The sequence below is a fragment of the Cervus elaphus genome, chromosome 29 (assembly GCF_910594005.1).
Source record: "Cervus elaphus chromosome 29, mCerEla1.1, whole genome shotgun sequence".
NCBI classification, from domain to species: Eukaryota; Metazoa; Chordata; class Mammalia; order Artiodactyla; family Cervidae; genus Cervus; species Cervus elaphus.
In genome coordinates this window covers 7,282,690-7,306,458 of record NC_057843.1, presented here as the reverse complement: position 1 = coordinate 7,306,458, position 23,769 = coordinate 7,282,690, and the positions used below count along the sequence as shown (strand labels likewise).

Sequence of the window (23,769 nt, the reverse complement as noted above, 5' to 3'; positions counted from 1 at the left end):
CACACATCTGAATTCGTCTTCCCTCTCTTAATCTGTCTCTAAAAATCAACAGTTTTTGTTAGAAAAAGAGTCAAGAAAGAAATAAAAAGAGATAGATGGAATCATGATAATAGACCCATGAGATTTTTTTCAGCAGTTAAATCTGATTGTGTACAGAAATGAGGTATAAAGTGAATTTTCTGTCTTCTAGGATTTGTCCAGCAGGGATAGAAACTCAGCAATGTGCCTTAGTTCAAGCTTCCACATTTAGTTATTGACCATCTAACCTCTTAGCACGTCTTAAACATGCTTTATACATACGTTTAAACAGACATTGAGTCTAACTACTACAGCGGAAACCGTTGTTTTATGTTATGTTGCATTTTATGTGTTAAGAACCCATCTTTTCTTTTATATCATGAATGTATGTACTGTGAAAATACACGTGTATATTCAGAAGGATAATGACATTTCCATAGGTTAACTTTGAAAATATATACTTGAAAGTCACAAGAATGTGGATGCCAAATACAGGGTCAATGGCTTTCCTTTTCTGCTTGCCTTGTGTCTCTAGATCTGGAGTGCCTCCAGATTGTCAGATTTGAAAGAAGTCAAACTTCGGAGATTCTGAGGTCAGACGGCAGGGTTTACGTGAGGGACATCCTCCAATATGTGTGTGCACCTCCCTTCCCCACCCTCCAGGGGGTAAAGAGCTTCTTTGGAAAAACAGAACATGCTGGGGAGGCATGCTCTTTAGCCAACAGTCCTGAGTGCTATGAGGTCACAATCATAACTTCATACAGAAATGCTGGAAGAAGTCAGTAAGGTTTGGCAATGTGCTGTGGGCATATGAGCTTGTTAGGGAAAACATGTAGTGACTGTGAAGAGTTGATGACAATTCTGGATCCTCTTCTTTGAAGCATCTGTTTTCATTTATATTCAGTTGTTCATCTGCTATTCATTCAGGAAGGATTTTTAGTAGCTTAGATATATATATAAGCAGTTGAACAGTTGAATCTATACGGAAAGCTAATAATATAGTCAATGAGAAAAGGTTAAGGCAGAGTTCACTGTATATGTGTGTGTATCTGTGTGCATATGTATAAATATACTTGGCAATTTTCCCTTTTAATTGTAACATGACTTTTATTTATACTAGAACTAATTATGAATAATAATGTTGTTAGTTTCTGAGGCAAGTGGCCATTCAGGTCTCTGATTCTCAACCTAAAGTTTTTATGTTCTGAAGGTGAGCAGTTCTGTGCCCAGAGAAAATGTGGCTTTTTATCCTGAAGCATTAGATAAACTCTCTTTTATCTAAGGCACTGTTTTTATGTGAAGGCAAGTCAAATTATTGTATTAGGTAGAATTCAAAATTCATTTTTAAATAAAACTCTTGGACCACTTCAAGTTATACCCTCAGACTCTAGGGTTACACTTGTCATTCACTCATTCATTCTTAAACAGAATACGAAAGGCACGAAACATGGAAAGAAAATAATTGGTAAATCGAACTTCATTAAAATGAAAAGCATTTGTTTGTTTAAAAAAAAAAAAAACACCACTAAGAAAATAAAGGAAAGCCAAAAACAGGAAAAAAAAAATATTCATTACACACATGTCAGAGGAAAAACTGGTAACCAGGATATAGAAAGAACACTTACAATTTAATAACAAGAAGATACACAACTCAAAAGTGCCAAATTGTTTTCCAACTTGGTTGTACAAACCCCCACCCCCACGCTGCAGTGTATGAAAGTCAAGTTACTTATTAACTGTGTGATATTTGGTCAGTCACCACACCTTGCTGACTCAGTGGTACAAGTACAATGCAAAAATAGTTGCCATGAAGCTCCCTCCAAGAAGTGAGGTCTTTCCCCCAAACTTTGGAACCTGGCGGGCCTTGTGACTTGCACAACAGAAAGTTCTAGAAATAAGGCTAAGCTAGTTCCCAGCCTGGGCCCCAGGAGGTCTTGAAGCTTCCACTCTGCAGTTTTTGGAACTCAAGGGGTTCCATGAACAAACCTGGGTTACCAGGTTAAAGAAGAGCCCTGATGTCTCAGCTAAGGCCTTTCTAGACCAGGAAGCTTCAAACTCACTTGTGATCACAAGTTCATGTCTCTGCCAGATCACCTAGACCAACTTAAGATCAAGAACTGGGCAGTGAAGCCCTGTCCAGTTCACCATCTACAGAATCAAATTTGGAGTTGATAGTATAAGCCGATAATTTTGGAGGTGGTTTGTTAATCACATAATTGATAGAGATACCTCACAGTGAGACTGGCTAGCATAAGAATCTACCTAATAGGACTGTTAGGAGATTTTTTTAATTAACTTTTTTATTGGAGTATAGTTGATTTTATAATATTGTGTTAGTTTCTGCGGTACAGCAGAGTCGGTTATACATACACATATATCCCTTGTAGATTCTATTCCCATATAAGGAATAGAGTTGCAGAGTATTGGCTAGAATGCCCTGTGCTGTACAGTAGGTCTTTATTAGTCATTATTCTTGGGAGTTATATTTTTTTTTCTTTTTAATTGGAGTATTCTTGGGAAATTTAGATGAGATCATACATGTAATCCTCTCTGCCCAGTCAGAGTACTCAACTACCTTAGCCACAATAAGAGCTATTGCTATTATCATAATCTTTATCTTGTGGGGGAAGCAGCTTTTTCAAAAGTCTGGCACGTCATGTGACTAATGTTATAGCCTATGAAACTTCCCACTTTGAGAAAAAAATGTCATTATGAGCTATGGTGTAGCCATAGCTACATAGCCATAACACTGGCTGAAAATTACTCTTCCTGACAAGGAAAGGGGAGGCACTTCAGAAGATGGCTGTTTAATGCAAATATGTTGTTGCTTAAGAGAAGAAGAAACTTTATGTTTCTTCTCCCTATTAATCTATCAGCTTATGCATGCACGCTAAGGAGCTCCAGTCATGTCTGACTCTTTGTGACCCTAGGCACTGCAGCCCACTAGGCTCCTCTGTCCATGGGATTTCCCTGGGAAGGATATTCGAATGGGTTGCCATTTCCTTCTCCAGGGGATCTTCCTAACTCAGGGATAGAACCCTGGTCTCCTGCATTGCAGGTGTATTCTTTACTGACTGAGCCACCAGGGAAGCCACTATAGAGGCTGATCAAACACTAATTCTTTTTAAATCTTCCCTTTAATTTTTTTTGCATAATTTTCAAAATTTTTTACAAAGTCTTTCTCAGAAGTGCATTAACTGTTATACTAACAAGTGTTAATGTAGTTCCTGTCTTTCCCCGAAAGGACTATAAAAACTGCAAGGCTTTTAGGATTTAAGGCATGGATAGAAATACTCAACCCAGGTGTTTCTAAATCACCTTCCACCATCTCAAACGATGCTGTACTTGAACAGGTCTGGCAAAATGTCTTAGAACATCGTCTGTGTTTGTATCAAGTTATGTTAAATCCAGAATAAATGCATAAAATAAAGCAAAGCCTGCTGACATATTTATTTTCAGGACACTTCTGTCATATGAACTTTATAATCATATTTGAAAATCCAGCTGTAGAAAGGTATGTGTACTAGATGAATGGCTGTTGGTCATTTGCCAAACCACAAAATTGAACTGCATATAGTAAAGAAAAATTACAAACCAATGTTGGAGCAATTCATCCTTTCAAGTCAAATTCTTCAATTAATCACCTAATTGCTATCAATATCAATATAATAACCCTTCTAACACCTATTAAAAATAAAAATGACTACCACATTTTTCTGAAATCTTGCTAAAAGTGATTTCTGGCTTTTAAAAGCCTTGTCTAAAGTGTTTGTATAAATATAAATGTCCTCTGTGTCCAATGTAATCAATTTTCCATTTTCAGTAAATTCCAGAGAACTCTGCCCTCTGCAAGAAGTGTTGGCTGGATATCCTTGTGGACTGGTTTTACTAGCAAAAGTGTTCATTACAGAGGAATGTCTCCATGTGGGATAGACTTCAATTCCAGGAAGCCGACAGGTTCAAGCGTAAGTATTATTTCTCCCCAATTAGGAACAAAATTGTGTTTATTACCCCCAAAATACATTGCTTGAGCCAGAATTTATGGATCTGCATAACTGGAGTAATTTTCTTTTTAGGCTGAGACCCTTTCTGGTGGTAGCCCTATGCTTTGAGCAAACATCTGAACCAGAACTCTAAGTGGTTGTGGTTAATGCATACATCGCCGGAGATCTTTGGCAGTTCAAACGTGCAGTACATAAAATCTCTGCCACTTTGAGACCCAAGACCACTTGGGGAGATATTCTCTGTTTTAAATATGGTCATAAAAATGAAAGTGAATTTTATTTGATGAGAATGATGTGAAAAAAAATTATACTTTAGGCATTTGAGGAGTCAATAAATGGGCTGAATGGAGCCAAGGCCTATTACATGTGGTCTAAGGAAATGTGTTTACAAGATGTGAGTGATGCAATTAATAGAATGGATCTAGCGCTGCCAATGCTGTGGGCGCTCAGGCTAAGCAAATGGTATCCCCATTATATTCCCCTTCTTTCCTTTGCCACTGCTTTCTCCTACTCCACTGAAATGAGTGCCATAGTGCAGCTTAGACTATATTATCAACCCAGGAGGAGCAATCTTAGATACAAGGACTCAATCTGTTTTCTCCCTGTTGCCCAAGCTTCTGTGAACACCACCAACCCTACATGTGTGCTCAGTGGCTCAGTCTTGTCCGACTGTGACCCCACGGACTGTAGCCACCAGGCTCCTCTGTCCATGGGATTTCCCAGGCAAGAATTACTGGAGTGGGTTGCCATTTCCTCCTCCAGGGGTTGAACCTCCATCTCCTGCATTGGCAGGCGGGTTCTTTACCACTGAGCCACCTGGGAATCCTTACCAACCCTACAGAACTATCCTATTTGCCCTGCCCAGCTTTTTCCTAGTTTTCACTGTTGAACTACATTTTAATTCCTACATCTTCAGCCCATGTTTGTCCCTTTCACTACTCTGGTTACACAGTCCTTTACATTTGTGCGGACTTAATTGAGGATGGGAGGAAAGTAAGGATGGGTGCTTTGTCATATCTGAATATTTTTCTAGTAATCTTGCCCTAATTTTGTATTTTTGTGTGGTAAAGTCAATGAAAATATTTGAGTGAATGAAGCACGTTTTCTATTCGAAGAAAGCATGTATTTCCCTGCCCGTGGCCCCTCCATTCCATTTACCATGACAGAGGTATAGGTAAGTTATAAACCCACATGAGGAATATGGGTGAGGGGCCATTAGCAGGGGTTTTCATGAGCTGGTGGAAAATGGAAATCAGATGGACAAGGGTGATGCTGCAGGAAGGAAAAGCGGAGGGTGAAGGTCCACCTACTGAGAGACTTGCTGCTGAAGAAGGGGCTTTGGGTTTAGCGGAGGAGCTCCCCTAAAACATCCGAGTGCAGCAAGGGAAGGGAGACGTGGGGTGCCAGAAATGAAGAGGCAACCCGGGAGAGGGACCCGGGAGAGTCCAGGACGAGCTGGATGGAGGAGGCCTAGAACGCAGCCGGCCAGGGTGGGAACAAGAGGATGGGACACTCCAAGTGGGAAGGTTCTAGGAAACAGAAAACACAACACAAAAGATTAAAATAGTGTATAAACAGGTTAGCAGGATGGGTACATAGCACTCAGAGTGCTAGTTCTTCCTATTCCATAATAGGTGGTCTAGAGATAAGGTCAAAAGTAGACCAAATGAGCAAAAACTAACCAGATTATTTACAAATACAGTTAAAACACCAGAGAAAGACTTAAAATAGTCAAGATTTTTTCCTCTGGGGAGTGGGGCTTGGGTGAAGAGCTGTAGGGATAAGAAGCCTCAGCAATTGTCTTAATCTAATAAAAAAAATAGTAAATACAATGACATCATAATATAATAATATAGGTATTGATACTAATTAGTAGAGGTCTACAAAGTGAATATATTCAATTATGGCAAGTGTATACTTAAAAACTCCTGTAGAAGATATAACTTTTGTAGACATAAAGTCATAAATAGACACCAATTACCTTAACCATTGCATATCTTAAAAACTTATCCCAAGGAAATAATATATACCATCAAAAATTTACATGTAGGAAGACTTATCATTGGCACTTTTTCTATTTAGGAACTTTGTAAACCAGTAAAATGCGCAATAGAGAAATTATTTAAAAGATTATGGGATCATGCCCAGCACATTGAAGAAGGCCAAATGACTGTTAAACTTCTAGGACAGAATAGTGTGAAAAATCCATATTTTGCATTCAGAAACATAATGACATGGAAAACGATCACTAGTCCCATGAAAGAATTAAAATTATATCTGAAATATAATCTCCATTTTTAATAAAAAATGAAGTCACATGAATGTGCACAAGTCACACAAGTCACATGAATGTGCACATAGAGCTATAAAAAAAGATAACACCAAAATATTAACAAAGTTTAAGGTGCTTTTTGTACTTCTAAAAATTTTCAAAATCAGAATAAAATGAACATGTGGTACTTTGAAAATGTTAAAAACAGAGAGTGCTATATAGTAAAATAAAACCATAAAAGATTGTATTTCTTACATAGTCATTTTAATAAGAAGCATGAAAGTTGAAACTATAATAAGTACTCTTATCTAAAAAATTTGAGTTTGCATATTCTTTTTGACCTTAGGGTAGAGGATGTTATTTGTAACTCATCCAAACTCATCTTTTAAAATTTAACAAGACAGTTCAGTAGTCTATTTTTACTATAAATCTATCTTGAGCAAGAATGTTGATAACCTGAAGGTTAACATATATTCATTAGCATTTTTTTACTAAGTCAGAGAACAACATAATCCAAACAGTCTTATCCTTTCTCTAAACCTAAAAAAAAAAAAAAAAAAAAAAGGCAAAAAGTCATGGACTACCTTTTGAACTTTTCCCTTCAGTTTCTCATAACAGCCTTCATTTTCCCATGAGTACAGTACATTCTTAAAGCTATAAAGTGTGAGAACATTATCCTGGAAGCAAAATGTTATTGTTAAACTACCAGATATATTTTAACACTGACTACTTTATAACTTTGAAGATACACTGAAAACAATTTAGAAACACATGTCTCCTTTAACTTTAGCTTTTACAACTTAAAATCAACTAAAACTGGACTAAGAGGGGAAGAGGTAGCAACTTATCTGAACATTCTTATGACCAGCTCTTTTTAAAATGTAATTTTTTGTGTGTTTGAGCAAAGTGCTTTCCTGTGTATTTTCCTACTCCTCCTGATTCACTTTCCTGATAAAATGGGAAAGTATAGTTGTCACAGGGTTTCCCCAGTGACTCAGTGGTAAAGAATCTGCCTGAAATCGAGGAAACACAGATTCAATCCCTGGATCGGGAAGATTCCCCTGGAGAAGAAAATGGCAACCCACTCCAGTATTCTTGCCTGGGAAATCCCATGGACAGAGGAGCCAGGCGGGTTACAGTTCATAGGGCTGCAAAAGAGACAAGATTTAGTGACTAAACAACAACGTATTTGTAATAATTCTTTACATCCTAATCTTAAACATTAAAGGCTCACTGTAAATTTTTCTACATAAACTTCAGATTTTAGAAGCCATTTTAATTTTCTGTTATTGTTGTTAAATGATGGTTTGGACCTGAAAAGTTAAGAACAATTGATACCTTCTATGTTGAAGCTAATTTGCTTGAGTTGTATACTTATATCTTTTACATGTGTCTAAGTATTAGGGTTAAGAAATCATATGTATCAAATAGTTCTTGTCATGAGAAAATAGTTAAAGAAATAAGGTTGATTTTTCCCAAAAGTTACACATAATTTTCTGGGTACATCATTATACCCATAAGGTCTCTTAATAATAGCAGTGTACTGTTTCATGGCAGTGAAAATCCACAAGGAGACCTGTCTTTGCAAGTAGCTTCCTTCAGCATCTTAAATGCTGTGACCACATACCTTCCTCTGTGGGTTCCACATGGCAGCTTTTCACTGAGGCACAAGCAAGTATATCAACTCCAGAGCTACAGCCTCACATCACACTGTACAGAGTTAAGGGTCTTTTCTGGTAGTTATGGAGGCAAGGGAAGGAAACTCGTCTTCCCCAGAAGACCAAGCTCTTTGCCTACAGTTGGGTGGGCTGCTCATCTGTAATCAGCATCTGGGAATCAGTAGAATGAGTTATAAGGCAAGTGGGCTTATACCTGAAGTCATTTTGTTTGAGGCTTATAGTTGTCTTAGGGCTTCCCTGGTGGTTCTGTGGTAAAGAATACCTTGTTAATGCAGGAGACACAAGAGATGCAGGTCAGGAATATCCCCTGGAGAAGGCAATGGCAACCCACACCAGTATTCTTGCTTCGAAGACCCCATGGATAGAGGAGCCTGGCGAGTTACAGTCCATAGGGTCGCAAGAGTCAAACATGACTTTGTGAGTAAACAACAGCAACATGGCTCAGAAAGGGAAAGGATTGTTACCCACCAGGAAATTTGGGTAAATCCCCCAAAGAAATCTAAGCATGAAAGCAGGCAGCTAATGTGTCTACGATCCCCATCACCATTAAGTAGATTATTCCACATTAATAATTATACTTCTTCACTTTTCAGAGAAAACAAACAAAATGAAAAGAAAAAAAACAACAAAAATCCCAACCAATTCTATGGTCTTTAATTCCAAAATCAAAATGAACAATGTCATCTGTCTTTGACTTGAAGATAGGCCCCAGTTGATGAATCCGTGCACAAAGGTTGCCTTTTGATGTCCCTGGGAGAACAGAGGAAACAGGACCAGTCTGAGGACATAGCAGAGACCATCTTTAAGCAGTCCTAAGAATAAGGGCTGTAGTTGAGTCTTTTAGGAGAACTTTGTAACACTACTGCCAGAAAACTGATTGCTATTATGAAGCAACTAAATCATTGTTTGAGGTGGACATTATACTAAATTGATATCAACCAGTATAAAGGAGCCCAGCCAACAAATCCAAATATTTATCTGAAATTATCTGTTGGATGTTATTTATCCTGTTGGACCCATTTGGAGATAGGGCTCTTTGAAGTGACTCCATGGGACTGCTGTCAGTGCTCTTGGGTGATTATCACCCATCCAAGGCAGAAACACCCTTTCTTCCTTATCCAGTCAGTCTTTCTCTTTTCTGTCCCTTCATCTCCAATGCTCTTTACCTTCAGCCTCATTTCTCTCCTGGACCCTGTAAGCATTCTCTAACTAGTCCCCCAGCCTCCAGCTTTGTCCTCTTCTTGTTCCCTCTCCAACACCACCAGGGCCATCTTCCTAAAACAATATTCTAGTCCTCATGGCTTCCCATTGTTTCACAAGGTAAAGCTCCTTAGGATAATATACAAGATTCTACCTCTTCAGCCTCAGTTGTCACCAGTGGTGACTATTTTCATTGGCAATTTGATGAAATGCTACTATAAATACTATGAATATCCTTATAAATTCTGTCAATACTTATGAGGGAATTTATCTAAGGTATATGCTGTGGTGTGGCATTGCTACTTCCTATTGCACATCTTACAAGCTTTTCGCCAAACTGTCTGCAAAGTCATTGTACTGACTACACTCCAATCAGATTTATTTAAGACTTTGTTGACCACAACCTTAATAAAACTTAGTAATTTTGCACAATTGACTGTAAAATTGCACAATTTTGCACATTGACTGTATTTTTTTTTTTATTGTATATTGCTCATTCAGGATGTCTTTTCTCGGTAACTCATCTTTTGTATTCTATTGGAATATTTATTTAGGGATGTTCTTTTTACATGCTGAATACTAACTTGTTGGTTATTCCTACTGAAAAAAATTCTGCTTTGTCATCTCACATCTTCTTTTGATAGACTGAAATATTGTTAAGTGATTCTCAAATTTTTATTTCAGTGGTAAAATCACATGGTAATAAGTCATATAAGAATAAAATTGACAAATGGAGAGGAAGGCGTCAGCTGGAAGTCATGGGGGATGAGTGCTCAGAGTTCCTGGGGCTCCGCTCAGGGTTTCTGTGCTTCCTACCAAAGTCCTCCAGGAACTTCTGGAACCTCCACGGGTTCCACAGTGCCCAGTTTGAGAACCAGTACCCTAGGGCAAACTTCTCTTCACAGGAGAAGAAACCAAGCTCAGAGGTTGAGGTATTTGCCCCAAGAACCCTGGTGGTGGCTTCCTCCACCACCACTATCAGGAAGGAAATGATGGGGAAATATGCCTGCATAGTGGCCTTGGTCTCAGAGGATGGCCCTCCTTCTCCAGCATGGTCACTCCTGTAGTTTGGCTCCCAGGTGTGTGCAAACTGAGGGCTTCAGCCAGTGCTGCTCCAGAGTGACCTTGCACCCATGGCATCTGTGTGGCCAGCTCACCTCTGCAATCTCAACCGGCTCCACCGTGGACACTTTACGTGACATCGAAGAAATGTGAGTGCTGGAACCACTGTCTTCGCACACTCTGTTGGGGAAGATCAGGCCTCACAGAGTGGGTGAGGTGGAGAAGGAGAAAGTAGAAAATACAGATGTGTAATGATCTGGCCATTCTCCATGACCCGCAGTTAGGTCTCTTGCCACTGAGATGGAAGGGGGTGCTCCAGGTTGCAGGTGCATCTCCAGTTGGTACGAAACAGCTGAACAAGCCCTCTGGAGGAGCCTGGGCTTGACAGTCAAGTCAGAGCCACCAGCACTAACTCATGCCTCTTTGAACTCATCCTGTGTTTTGTCCATATGAACATCTATATCATATTGAGAGGCACAAAGGGTGTTGGTTCGGAGCTGTTAAAGCCGTTTAATATTGACAGCATTTCCACAGACAGGTCCAGACAGTTGCCCCTCAATATACATACCTGGGCTTTGTGGGCAGACATCCTGTGGGATGGCAGGGGGTGGAGATGGGATAGCGGGGCAGTCATGAGCCCCAACCACCTCTCCTGCACGCACACTATGGCTGCCCACACTGGCCGGAGTCCCAGTGCCCGATTCTCATTCCCTTCCAGATTGGAATGCCTGCTGAGCTGTTTCCTCCTTCTCAGTGAGATTTCTGGGCTCTGCCGTGTCTATGGTTCCCTTTACCCATCACTTTGTTTCCTGTTTTGGCTAGTTTAAGCCAAGCCATTTGTGCAGGAGGTGTAGGATGCTGGGGTGCTCAGCAAGTACCTTCCAGCCGACACATTTGCAGGGAGGGAGGGCTACCTTCAGCATGAACCACCAATCCTCCAGGAAGCCACCATCTTTCTAGTCAGTAATTCAACTCCCATATGTCAAGTTTATATTTTCTTTTATTACCTGTGCAATTTGAGTTAAGAACTATTTCCACAAAGATAATCTTTTCCAGTGCTTCCCTAACGTTCATATGCATATTTTTAAATGCAGATTTAGTTCACACGTGATGTTGGTGCTGCTGCTCATAGACCTCACTTTCATTTATATTTCCATATTTGTCTTTAATCTACCTTTAAATGATTGAATGGTGTAAAATGAGGCTCTAATTTAATCTCCCCCACCCCTTGACAGCCAGGCCTTCCTAAAACTATTCAGTGAATGTGTAACACATGCTCAGTCATGTATGACTCTGCAACCTCATGGACGGTAGCTCTCCAGGCTTCTCTGTGCATGGGATTCTCCAGGCAAGAATACTGGAGTGGGTTGCCATTTCCTTCTCCAGAGGATCTTCCCAACCAAGAGATCGAACCCATCTCCTGCATCAGCAGGCAGATTATTTACCACTGAGCCACCAGGGAAGCCTGTATTCACTGAATAGTCCATCCTTTGCCCACTAGTCAGTAATGCAGTTTGTCATAATCTTTATTCTATGTAGAGTCTGGTAGGAAGCTCTGTACTCTGCTCATTGCAATAGCCTATTTTTCTGCCCTGCAATACCATAACTGCTTAGCAATCATAGTTACTGTTATAATTATAATAGTTTTATAATAATTTCAAATACCTTATAGGAGACCTCATTAAAAAATAAATAAATGTTTAAAGCCAAAATAATGACAATGCTTTGTGGAATTAAAACATGTAGAAGTAAAATGCAAAACAAAAAAGGCTTGAGGGGCGAATGGACATGTAGTTATGTTCATATACTATACTTGAAGTGGTATAATATTACTTGAAGGTAGCCTGTGGTAAGTTAAAGATGTATACTGCAAACCTGTAGCAACTACACACATTATAAATATAAAATATAATTAATAAGTCGAGATAAAATAGAAATATTAAAAAATACTCAACTAATGCAAAATAATGCATAAAAAGAGATTAAGAAAAGAACTAAGAACAAATGGGAAAAAAGAAAACAAATAAGGTGGTAGATTTAAACCTAACCATGTCCATAATCAAGTTAAATGTAAATGATCTAAACACTCCAGAGATTTACAGATTGCATGAAAGAGCAAGGACAACATATATATTCTCTTCAGGAAACCCACTTCAAATACAGATGCAGATATATTAAAAGTAAAAAGATGGGGAGTAATACCATAATAATACTTTCTAAAATAAAGTTGGAGTGGATATATTAAATCAGACAAAGTAGATTTCCAGATGAGAGAATACTAACTCAAGATAAAGAGGGCCATTTCATAGTGATAAAAGAATAAATTTATCATGAAGAAATAACAATCCAAAGTGTTTATGAATCTATGTAAGAACAGATTCAAAATACAGGACAGAACTGAAAGAAATGAGAATTTTTTTGCAGCCTTCAACTACAGTTATAATTGGAGATTTCAACATTTCTGTTTCAACAACTAATAAACTGATCAACTGGATGTCATTAAAATTTAAAACTTCTGCTCTTTAAAAGTACCTAGTTAAGGGAAATGAATTTGAGAAGTCAGAGAGTAGGAGAAGAATCTTTGCAAAACAGGTATTCAACAAGGGACTCTTACAACTCAGTAGGAAGACAAACCACCCAATATAAAAAAATAGGGAAAAGAACTGAAGAAACTTTCACCAAAGAATATACACAGATAGCAAATAAAGACATGATACTCAACATCTCACAGAAATACACACTAAAACCACCATGAGAGGGACTTCCCTGGTGGCTTAGTGCTAGAGAATCTGCCTGCCAATTCAAGAGACAGGTTCAATCCCTGATCTGGGAAGATCCCACATGCCACGGAGCAACCACGCCCATGCGCCTCAGCTATTGAGCCTGTGCTCTAGAGCCTGGGAGCCGCAGCTACTAAGCTCACTTGCCCTATAGCCCATGCTCTGCAACAAGATAAACCACCACAATGAGAAGCCTGCGCACTGCAACCAGAGAGTAGCTCCCACTCACCACAACTAGAGAAAAGCCGGAACGGCAATGAAAGTCCAATACAGCCAAAACCAAATAAATAAATAAAATTGTTAAAAGAAAAAAAAAAAAAAAAACACCATGAGGTACCACACTGTCACCTCCTGTTTACTAATCACTGGTGAGGAAGAGCGTCCTACCTTAGGGTGATGGAGATGCCTGATCTCAGGACAGGTGAGATCTCTTAACAGTTTCTAAGTTAAGTGTGCTCACCACCTGTGGGAGAAGAATGCTGCAGGCCAAGTGGGGCCATGTGAGGGCTGCACTTTGAAAGTGACCAGCCGGGGTCACACACCCACCAAGAGACTGACAAAACCAAGTGTTGGTGAGGATGTAGAGCAAGTGGAACTCTCAGACTGCTGGTGGGAAAAGTAACAGGGCACAGCCACTTTTGAAAACAGTGTAGCAGTTTCTCATAAGAAGTTAAACATAACCTATCACATGACCCAGCCATTCCATTGCTAGGTATTTACCCAAGAGAAGCAAAAGTGTATTTTTAAATAGACTTGCATCCTAATGTCCACAGCAGCTTTCTTCATAACATTCCCAAACCAGAAATAACCCAATGTCCATCAACTGATAAGTCATCTAGAAACTGTGGTATTTCCACACAATGAAATATGGCTCAATGATATACGGGAAAGAACTAATACAACATGAGTGAACCTCAAAAGGAAAATACTGTATGATTACATTTATGTGAAATTTTAGAAATGGCAACATTAAAATGACTGAATGCAAACCAGTGGTTGTTAAGAAAAGGGTGGAGGTGGAGGACTGGGTACAGAGGGGCATGTTCTAGATCTTGATCAGGGATCATGATTACATGAACGTAAAAACTCACTGAATTCTGTTAACTGGTGAATTAATTTAAAACATTTGTATGTAATTAAAATTTTTTAACTTATTTTTGGCTGTGCTGGGTCTTCTTTGCTGTGCACAGGCTTTCTCTAGTTTCAATGCATGGGCTTTTCATTGTGGCAGCTTCTCTTATTGCAGAGCATGGACTCCAGAGCGTGAGCTTCAGTAGTTGTGGTACTCTGACTTAGCTGCCCTGAACTTCTGGACCAGGAATGGAACTCTTGTCCCCTGCATTGGCAGCCGGATTCTCAACCACTGGACCACCAAGGAAGTTTTATTATATGTAAATTATTCCACAATCAGGCTGAGGAGAAAACAAGAAGGAAAAACCCTCAAGGCCTTAGGGTCCTACTGTCAACAAACGACCCCAAGTCAGCTGCAAGCCCTCTGGATTTTTGCTTCCTCTTCTTTAGGTCCTTAAGAATTTCTTTTGATTTCTTGTGATAAGTATTTATCATTTCCTCCAGAATGTCTGATGGTTTCTTGCAGGAGTTTAAAAAAAATTCTTTTAATATCTTGTCTGTCATATTGCTGCAAGCAGAAATCTCACTTTTTTTTTTTTTTTAGTAAAAATTCTCTGGCTTCTAGTGCTTTAAATTAGACCTAGATAGTTTTGTGCAAGCTTTTAAAAATATGGTAGTTTCTAAAAATTGCTCACCTTTTTTATTGGGAGAAACTTACTGCAATAAGGCTCAGAAATATTAATGCTTTAAGTATGGGAAATTATGTTAAAAATTATCAGCTTATAAATTCATGCTACATATTATTTTCCATGCTTAAATACATTACCAGATAGAGCAATATGACATAACATCTAAATGACTGATGTTAAATTGAAATTAAGATGTCAGATTCAGAAATCAGTAATTATGATGCCCTCCTTTATCTTAACACCCATCCATAATATATAATTCAAAGAATTTATGCATTTGGGAAACTTATTGAATAAATGCTTTTTGGGGGGCTATACTGGGTCTTTGTTGCTGCCATGGGCTTTTCTCTAGTTGAGGTAAGCAGGGGCTACTCTCTAGTTGTGGCGTGACAGCTTCTCACTGTAGTGGCTTACTGCAGAGAGGCTCTGGGGGCTCAGACTTCAGTAGTTAAGGCATGTGATTTCAGTAGCTGTGGAGTACAGGCTTTAGTTGCTCCGCAGCATGTGGGATCTTCCCAGGTCAGGGATCGAAGCCATGTCTCCTGCAACGGCAGGTGGATTCTTTACCAGAGCCATCAGGGAAATCTAAGTGCTCTATTCTTAATTTTAAAATGTTGAGTTGAATATTTCATATTAAAAATTTTTTTAAATCAAATAATTTTTGTGATTTGTGAACTTCAGAGACAAATAAGACATACATACTGTACAGTCCCCATTCCTACAAGTATTAGATATAAAAACCATAATCAAATGAGTATGGATTTTGAAAGATCCCCTCCCACCCCAATAAATCTCATGTTCTCTGTGTCACTACTGCTGTCTTTTATCACTCTTTGAGTGAGCAGGGTAAGAAACCTGACATTTACACTAGATGAACTTGGGAATTGTTAAAAAGTAAAAATTAAACCTATAATGTTATTGGATCTCAAAAAGTGTTGTAGTTTGTAAAATTGACAAGGTTCATTTACACTTTAATGCCTCCCCAAGTGCCTGTCAACGATGTAAAGTTGTAGGAATGAGTAGCATGAAATGCAGCCTCCAAAGTCTTGAAGTTTTATTTTTCAGGGAATGTATTACATGTTAAAACATGACATTACAAAGTGTTAGAGTGAGACAAACAAACAAATGTAGAGCCATTTTTTCCTACTTAATAGTCCTGAGTTATGCCTACAATTTTCATAGAATTGCCATTACTTCTTATTTCACCTTATGAATTCTCAGTGTTTCTATCTGATCTCAATCTAGATGTATTCAGAGCACAGTATAGGTAGGGCCACACCAGCTGCTGATGCCTCTGTGGGCAGTATAATAAATACCTTTCATCCCACTTAGGGGAGAATTAAGGGGATGGAGTTCGTGAAAATTCTAGTTAACTGCGGGTTTAATTATGTAGTTCCAAATAATCTCACCAGGAGTCCCCTTCCTTACTTTCTTAAGAACTTCAAATGGCTGGTTTATGGTATCAAGCTACTCGCCAAATTACCTAAGAGGAAAAAATTTTCTACTATTTGCAGGAGAGTTAGAAGAAGAATAAATAATTGCTCTCTCTTCAATAACTTCAATGAAGTCAAATTTGCTTTCTTTTCCCCCAAAAATTACATCGTCAAAAGTAGTAAGATTCTTTTTAAGTATAAACACATGGTGTTCTTATGAGTTGTTTTCATTAATTCCTGTGTAAGTTTGTTAGATAAAAGTATGAAAAAATTTGGATTCCAAATTCCACTAGATAATATGACATCTTTTATTATATTTTCAGTAGAAATTTATATTTAGCACACTTAATGTATATTAGGAAATTTAAAATGTTTAAATCTTTTCATTGGTATTCAGGGCTTCCCTGGTGGCTCAGTGGTAAAGAATATGCCTGCTAATGCAGGAGGTGCATGTTCTATCCCTGTGTTTGAAGATCCCCTAGAGAAGGAAACGGCAACCCACTACAATATTCTTGCCTGGGAATTCCATGGACGGAGGAGCTTGGCGAGCTACAGTCCATGAGGTCGCAGAGTGGACACAACTTGAGAGACTAAACAACAACAACTGGTATATATATATACTACATAAAGGAAAGAGGGGGAAAAAAAGACCATGAGAAAAGAAGACAACTTCTCTTTTGTGCAAAAAAGAAGATTCCAAAACATTTCTTTTTAAGACTGGAATTCGATTTTTCAAAGGGAAAATAAGGTCCTATGTTTCACAGGAAACCACATATCTTAATAAAAGGTAAAATACCAGCATATAAACCACAAGGTGGTGCTACAATTCCATGCCTACAGATACTAAATTTTTAGAAGTTTCATTGATAAAGTGGTTTTTCATAATCTCTTGGTTTATAACTTTGTGCAATTGAAAAAATAAAGCTAAATGGATTCATTAATTCTAGAAATATTTACTGAAACTACTAAATTCAAAGTTGTATGCTAACTTCAAAAGTTCATAATTTAAAAGTATGATGACTACACATGTTCCTGTATTAGAATAATAAAAGTATTTTTTAGGTTACTTATACTTAGAATTTTAACTTACTATTAATGTTTCACATGTGGCAAATATCGACTTACATTATATAAATACATGAGTAAATAAAATAATTCATCTAGTTATTTAAAATGAATTCCACTTTTCTCTAATTTAAGTTCATCTAAGATTTTTTTCTCTCTCAAAAAGAACATAACTTCCCATCATTTAAAAAACAAACAAACAAAAATACTCATTGTGTATCTTGTAATACAGAATGGCCACCATCTGTGTCTGAGCTGCTGGTCTTAAAATGTGTTACAGAATAGAGTACTAAAACACTCAACACATTTTCACAACTGTCCAACTTGCTTCCAAACACAAAAGGAGAATCATGCCATGACTTCCTCAACATTAACTGAAAATGTGTTGCTGCCTTTTGACTGCGCATGAAACAGTTGTATCTTTGTTTTATTTAAATTTCAATGAGTATTTTCAACTTTTCATTACAACATATTCGTCAGTACAGATGGCAAGATGGTATGTATGAGAGCCTCCTGGGGACGACATGCAAGTCCCAGGTGAAGCGTTTCCAACAGGATGTAAACCATGGTCCTCAAGCCTGTACTTTAAAAAACATATTATTTAGCACACTGCCAACAAATGTCGACACAAAAATACAGTGCTGGAATGACTTCACACTTTAAAAGAAGTGTACTGGCACCTTAGCTGTCCTAAGAATAGCAAAACAGTAAAGCAGTATAATCAAAGCGCAAAAATATTTAAGTATTTATTCAATATGGAACCAAAAAGTGAATATACCAAATGGAATTCAAATTCTAATAAGAACATTCCAGTGTATTAAAATTGCATAGAGAACTCTTTAAAATATACAACATGTACAGTAGCCAAAGTCCTAGAGAAGTTCATGCAGACAATTCTATAATTAGTGATTTGGGCATTTCAGTAACTCTGCAGTTTCTTCAAACCTGAAATATAATAAATAAATAATATATTAAGTAAATAACTAATCCATAGTGAGGTGTAGGATTTAGGTTGCTGAAATTATGCTTTTGAGCCTTAAATAAACTTCAGTGCCTATTTATAGGTACAAGTACTGTTAATAAGTATACTGTGCTCAGAAGGGAAGGTAAAACAACTAGAGTCAATTTTAAGTCTTTAAATCGCGGAACATAAGTTATTTCAGCACATTTCAAATTAAAAAAAAAAATTATAGTTTTTTAAAGTAGTAGGCTGCATGATAATCTTACACAATTTCATTTCACATTTTATTTCAACTTCTCTTTAAAAAATACACATAATTTATATTTGTATTAGATGAAAGTATCATATCATACCAACAACCAATTATCATACCAACAACTTTCTGAAAAAGATTAGCAACACTTTAACAATACTTGTATGTCCCCAAACCATTCATCTACATACATAATTTAATAGTTTGATAAAGTAGTTATCAAAAATAGATAATTTCTGGATTAACTATTAATATCAACCAAAAATATCACTGCACTCTATAATCTGCAATTAATTTCATTAACAATGTTTTACATCGCTTGTTGGAAACAAAAACAGTGACTCATCTCACAAACACATAACTGTAGGTAGATTTATTATTCACTAGAGTCTTGAAGGAAATTCCACACCTGATTGAGAGACCTTCAAGGTTTGAAACACACATGTACATTCTTTATATACTGTAATCCAACACAATTCCCTATAGAGAAATGAATCTCTGTTGCCCTTTTTGGTTACTTACATTTTTTTCATCCTTTCCATTTTCTGCATTGTTGTTTCCTTTAATTTAAAAAGCAACAAATTTAGGCGATTTCTCAAAGTAAACCATAATCCAAGATGGACCGTGAACATATAAAACACAGTCTAAAACACTGCATTAAGTACTGTTTATTTATCACAAAGAATTTTTATGAGATTAAGATTTATAGTTTCACTATTTTTCTTGCCAATGGCATCTATAACTAAATCTAATGCTTACTTTTTCTGACATTACAAAGGAAATCATGTAAGTGGTTGCCAGATTCTTCTTACCTCTGAGAACTCTTTCAAACCACAGTAATTAACAGTTGAGGTTCTGGGAGTTGAATCTGATGACACCGTACTATAACCAGAGGACAAAGGAATATTTGCATGCCTTTCCTCTTTGCTTTTTCTATCTGTGGAGAAATTAATTTTTAGATTACCTTTTCCTTTCACGGGGGAGTCAAATATCTAAAATTTTATGTATAGAGGGAAGGAAAATAAACATCTCAATATAAAATGGCTACTGGTATAGGTCTAGATGAGTCCTTAATATTCTTTTAGGATAATGACCTGCACATGAAGATCTAGATGTTAAAAATTGGCCAATAAAAATCAAGAAAAGTAATATTATCTTTATCATGATAGCAATCAACTGAATATACAGGTTAATGTATTTTTAAATATAAGCTACCGACCCATGAATATTCTTTTCTTAAACTGACTGTATATACTTCCTAAAAATCAAGAAACATTTTACCCTGAGTTGATATTTATGGAAAAAATTGCTTAAAATTCAGGGTTCAGATTTATTTCTCTATATAACTGAATAACTTTCCTTTTCCAGTATCCTGATATTATTCATTCAGCAAAATGATGGCAAGTCTTTCCTACAACTGAATCAATTATGGAACACCATAGAAAAGATAAGTCTCTGTCCAATCAATTCCATAAGCCCTGCATTTTTAGTCAAGGTACATTTGCAAAAACAAGGCCAAAAAAAAAAAAAAAAATCAGGTACCCATTTAAACTATTTTACACAGTTTACCATAAGCCTACACAGACAATCTTTGTATTGTGGAACAGAGTATTACCACATGAGGACTTTAGTCTCCCACCAAGCCACAGCTTCTTGCCTGTTTGCTCCACTCCTCTACTCACTCATCAGCATGAACTTCAAATAAACCACCCCCAACCCAACATAATTCTAAGATCAGATTGGTAAACTGCTGCTCTCAGCATCAAAAGAAGTCAAACCCTCTTCTTCCAGGTAGCATGTATAGGTTAGATATAATGTATAAGCTTCATAAATTTGACTCTTAATTGACCAGGGTCAGACTAAAAATTTTTTGAGACAAGTATTCACCTCATTCCTAATCTATAATTCATGTCAGACAGTGGTCTGTCTGCTCATCACTCAGAGTCCCAGCGCAGGTCTTAAACTCGGTTATGTGTTTAACTAACGGGTTAATAGTATGTGCTGCAATATGTTATTTAAAAAGTTTAAGCTCAAATAGGCAATATCGAACTTGGCAAAGACAATGTTTGCAAATAGCAGGCATTCAGTATTCTTGCAATGCATGAAAACTTGATTTCTACCATAAATATTTACTGGGGACAGAAATACAGACATTACGCTAGACAGACCATAAGATAAAGTTCTTGCTCTTAAGGGTCTTGGAACTGAGCTTAGAAATTTGTTGAGTAATGAATGATAAAGAGAAAAAAGTCAACTTTTACCAAATCTGAAACTTGTAGTCTATAATAAATTTAGTGCCAGAAACAGCATCTCTAATAATTGTACCTAATAACCTAAACATTGAAATTGTTCTCTGTGCAATGAAACCGGTATGTACACTAAGTATGTATTGCTGAAAAGAAAATGTCAAAGCTAATTTGCCTCAATTCAAACATGTCCCATCATTCAGTAGCTATGTGGCTTTTGGCAGTTTAATATTTAACCTCTCTTCCTCATCTGTAAAATATAGATAATAAAGCACTTGTATTGTTTTGAGAATAAAATTTTTATTACTATAGCTTCATTATGAATTCTCAGTTGGAAAATTATCTCTTCTGCAAATATGATTATAACATGAGACAAAATTTAGACCTTTGTCTTTTCAAAATGTGTAAGAATAAAAAAAAAAAAAAAGCTATCACCGAAAAGCAGCTTAGAAATCTTATCCCTGCTGTTCAGCCACAATGGAAATGCCAGTAGCCAAAGAAGTTAAGGGATATGGAGATGTGCCCTAATTTTAGGTCCTTTACATTCTATCATCATTGGTGAACTGCTGAAATATAAGAGGTTGTAACACATTACAGGTTACTGACAAATGTGTTTTTTTTTTCTTTTACATATATTATTCACATATGTGAAAGTTATTATGTATTAGGCACTCAGTCATGTCCAACTCTTTGTAACCCCATGGACTGTAGCTGCCAAGCTCCTCTGTCCATGGGATTTTCCAGGCAAGAATACTACAGTGGGTTGCCATGCCCTTCTCCAGGGGATCTTCTGACCCAGGGATTAAACCCAGGTCTCCTGCTTTGCAGGCAGATTCTTTACCATCTGAGCCACCAGGGAAGCCATTCCTGGTGAAAGTTATTACTTAAGTTTAAATGAGAAATTACGGAGGTCCATTTATTATTCTAAACCACTTTGCAAATAAAAGAGTAAAACGCCTCTAAAAGTTTGCAATTTTATAGATTGGAATTTATTCCACTACTATATGTAAGTTGGCTTTTCTAGCAACTCTTGACTTATCTATAAGTTCAGTATTTTTTTTCTTCTTAGGAGTTTTGCAATTTCTAAAAAAAATAAGGTTTCAGGGATTAAAATAATCAAATACTATAAAAACATTTTTGTAAAATCTCCTAATCATATCACCAATTCCAACACACCAAGAGCTCACCTGGATTGAGACTGTCCATGTCACTACTGGAAGCATAGTCTTCACTCATCTCATTAAACTCTACATATTCATCATTCTGAAATAACACACTTTAGTATTTAGAATAAAATGAAAAGATATGTTCTCAATTTATATTCTTACTACATAACATATATAGATGACATAAAAATGCTTAGATACTTTTATTTTATTTACAAGCAAAACATAAATATCTCTCTATATAAAAAATGATCTTTCAAATGTGGAAGGAGATAGAAACCTTTAATCTACTTTTTAAGAAGGAAAGATAGATTAGGACCAGAAATTGATACAAGTTCATCAGATTATCTTACTGGATGAAGGAAAAAGCAATAGTCCCAACAGGCACCACCAAACGGGCTGTGTCCAACTAGGACTTCATTCCAACTAAACACTTCCCAAGACCCAAAACAGGCTCTTATTTAGCATCCCAAAGAATATACACATAATAATGAATAGAAGTACTTTATTATATCTGAGATACTCTGTAGAAGCGAAGGAAAGAAAATACCTTTTTAGATAAAAGCATTTCTGTTTCGAGAAGGGTGACACGACTCAGAAGATTGGCCCAGGTTTTTTCATTCACCATCACTTTCCCTTTCATTTTTTCTTCCAAAGATTCTAATCTACTTTCTATGCAAGTCAGTTTCTTAAGCTTTTCTTGGCATTCAGCAAGCATAGACTGTAATGCAGTAACCTCAGGATTGACTTTTATATCCTAAAATGATAGAACAGTATCAGTTAGGAAAATAAAACTATAACTAACTCGCTTCTTATAATTAGGAAAGCTAAGAGGAAATGACCAAGAAATGAAAGTACACTGAGATTGTTCCCTTTGCTATAAACAGGAAATAAGCCTAATGGATATCTGGTGGCTTTTAAATGGCAACTGTATACCAAGATGCAAGTCACAAGGCATAAAAGACAGAAAAAGGAGTTTTAACAGAAGCAGTAATGACCAGACACTGTAACAGGGTCTGTGACCACAAAGTAACAGAAACGATATTCACAGAGAGAGGGAGAGGCCACAAGGGACAGCGGGGCCCCAGAAGGAAAACGAACGGGCCGCAGTGCACCATTCTCCTCCATTCATCAATATAGGGAGGAGGTGGGAAAGAACCTTCCCTACAAAGCAGTCTATGTCTCTCACTAGATTGTGAAGCTTGAAGAAGTCCTATGTCTTATTCATCTCTGCATCATCTCTCCTAGTACTCTAAACATGAGGAGCAAATAATATCTTTTTAATTATATTCAGTAAGACTTAGTGATTCTTAAGTAATGGTAACAGGTCATGATCAATAGTTTAAAAGACTAGAAATGTTACAAAGGTTAGACGCTTAAATAATCATGTACATCAAAGCAAGAAATACCGGCATCTGTTCAAGAAGCCCCAAATTCTTACTTGTTGCTCACAGTTAATGTCAGAAACCTGTAATTCAGGAATTGTTATTTCAGCAGCCTTTAAGTCACAAACATCAAATGCTTCGTTAACATCTGTTTCTGTATCTTCAGGAATGTTAGCACCATCTTCATTGTACAGGTGTCGGATCACCACAGCTTTCTTCTGCATAGAGAAAAATACATCAGAGATGCTTCATGTTCTCTTCCACAATTATTTTAAACACACACATAGTAATTTTTCAAAACAAACATCCTATTTTCCATTTAAGATTTACAGAAGTATAAATTACCATATATGCATATACCAAATGTTACAAATTTATTAATATTTTATATGTGATGATAAAGTTGTGGTCATGATTTTTAAAAAGCATTTTTATATTTTACAAAATATTGAAATAATCTATTCAATGATGTCTGTGACTTGTTT

At 37.0% G+C, this 23,769-nt stretch overlaps 1 protein-coding gene across 12 annotated transcripts in view; it reads right to left on the bottom strand.

Annotated features, from left to right (window-relative positions):
- Window positions 1–4,829: 4,829 nt before the first annotated feature.
- Window positions 4,830–23,769, bottom strand: part of CEP44 (centrosomal protein 44) — a 34,062-nt gene continuing 15,122 nt past the window's right edge. For 3 of the 12 annotated variants that reach the window (XM_043890814.1, XM_043890815.1, XM_043890816.1), the window contains 6 exons: window positions 23,341–23,502; window positions 22,450–22,656; window positions 21,921–21,996; window positions 19,300–19,424; window positions 19,010–19,047; window positions 4,830–5,551 (listed from right to left, as the gene is read on the bottom strand). In XM_043890814.1, the coding sequence (XP_043746749.1) occupies window positions 5,329–5,551; window positions 19,010–19,047; window positions 19,300–19,424; window positions 21,921–21,996; window positions 22,450–22,656; window positions 23,341–23,502 (831 nt within the window). In that variant the 3' untranslated portion in view covers window positions 4,830–5,328. Of the gene's footprint in view, window positions 5,552–17,682; window positions 18,219–19,009; window positions 19,048–19,299; window positions 19,425–21,920; window positions 21,997–22,449; window positions 22,657–23,340; window positions 23,503–23,769 lie in introns of those variants that run through there. The other 9 variants (XM_043890807.1, XM_043890805.1, XM_043890806.1 and 6 more) reach the window with 6 other exon arrangements.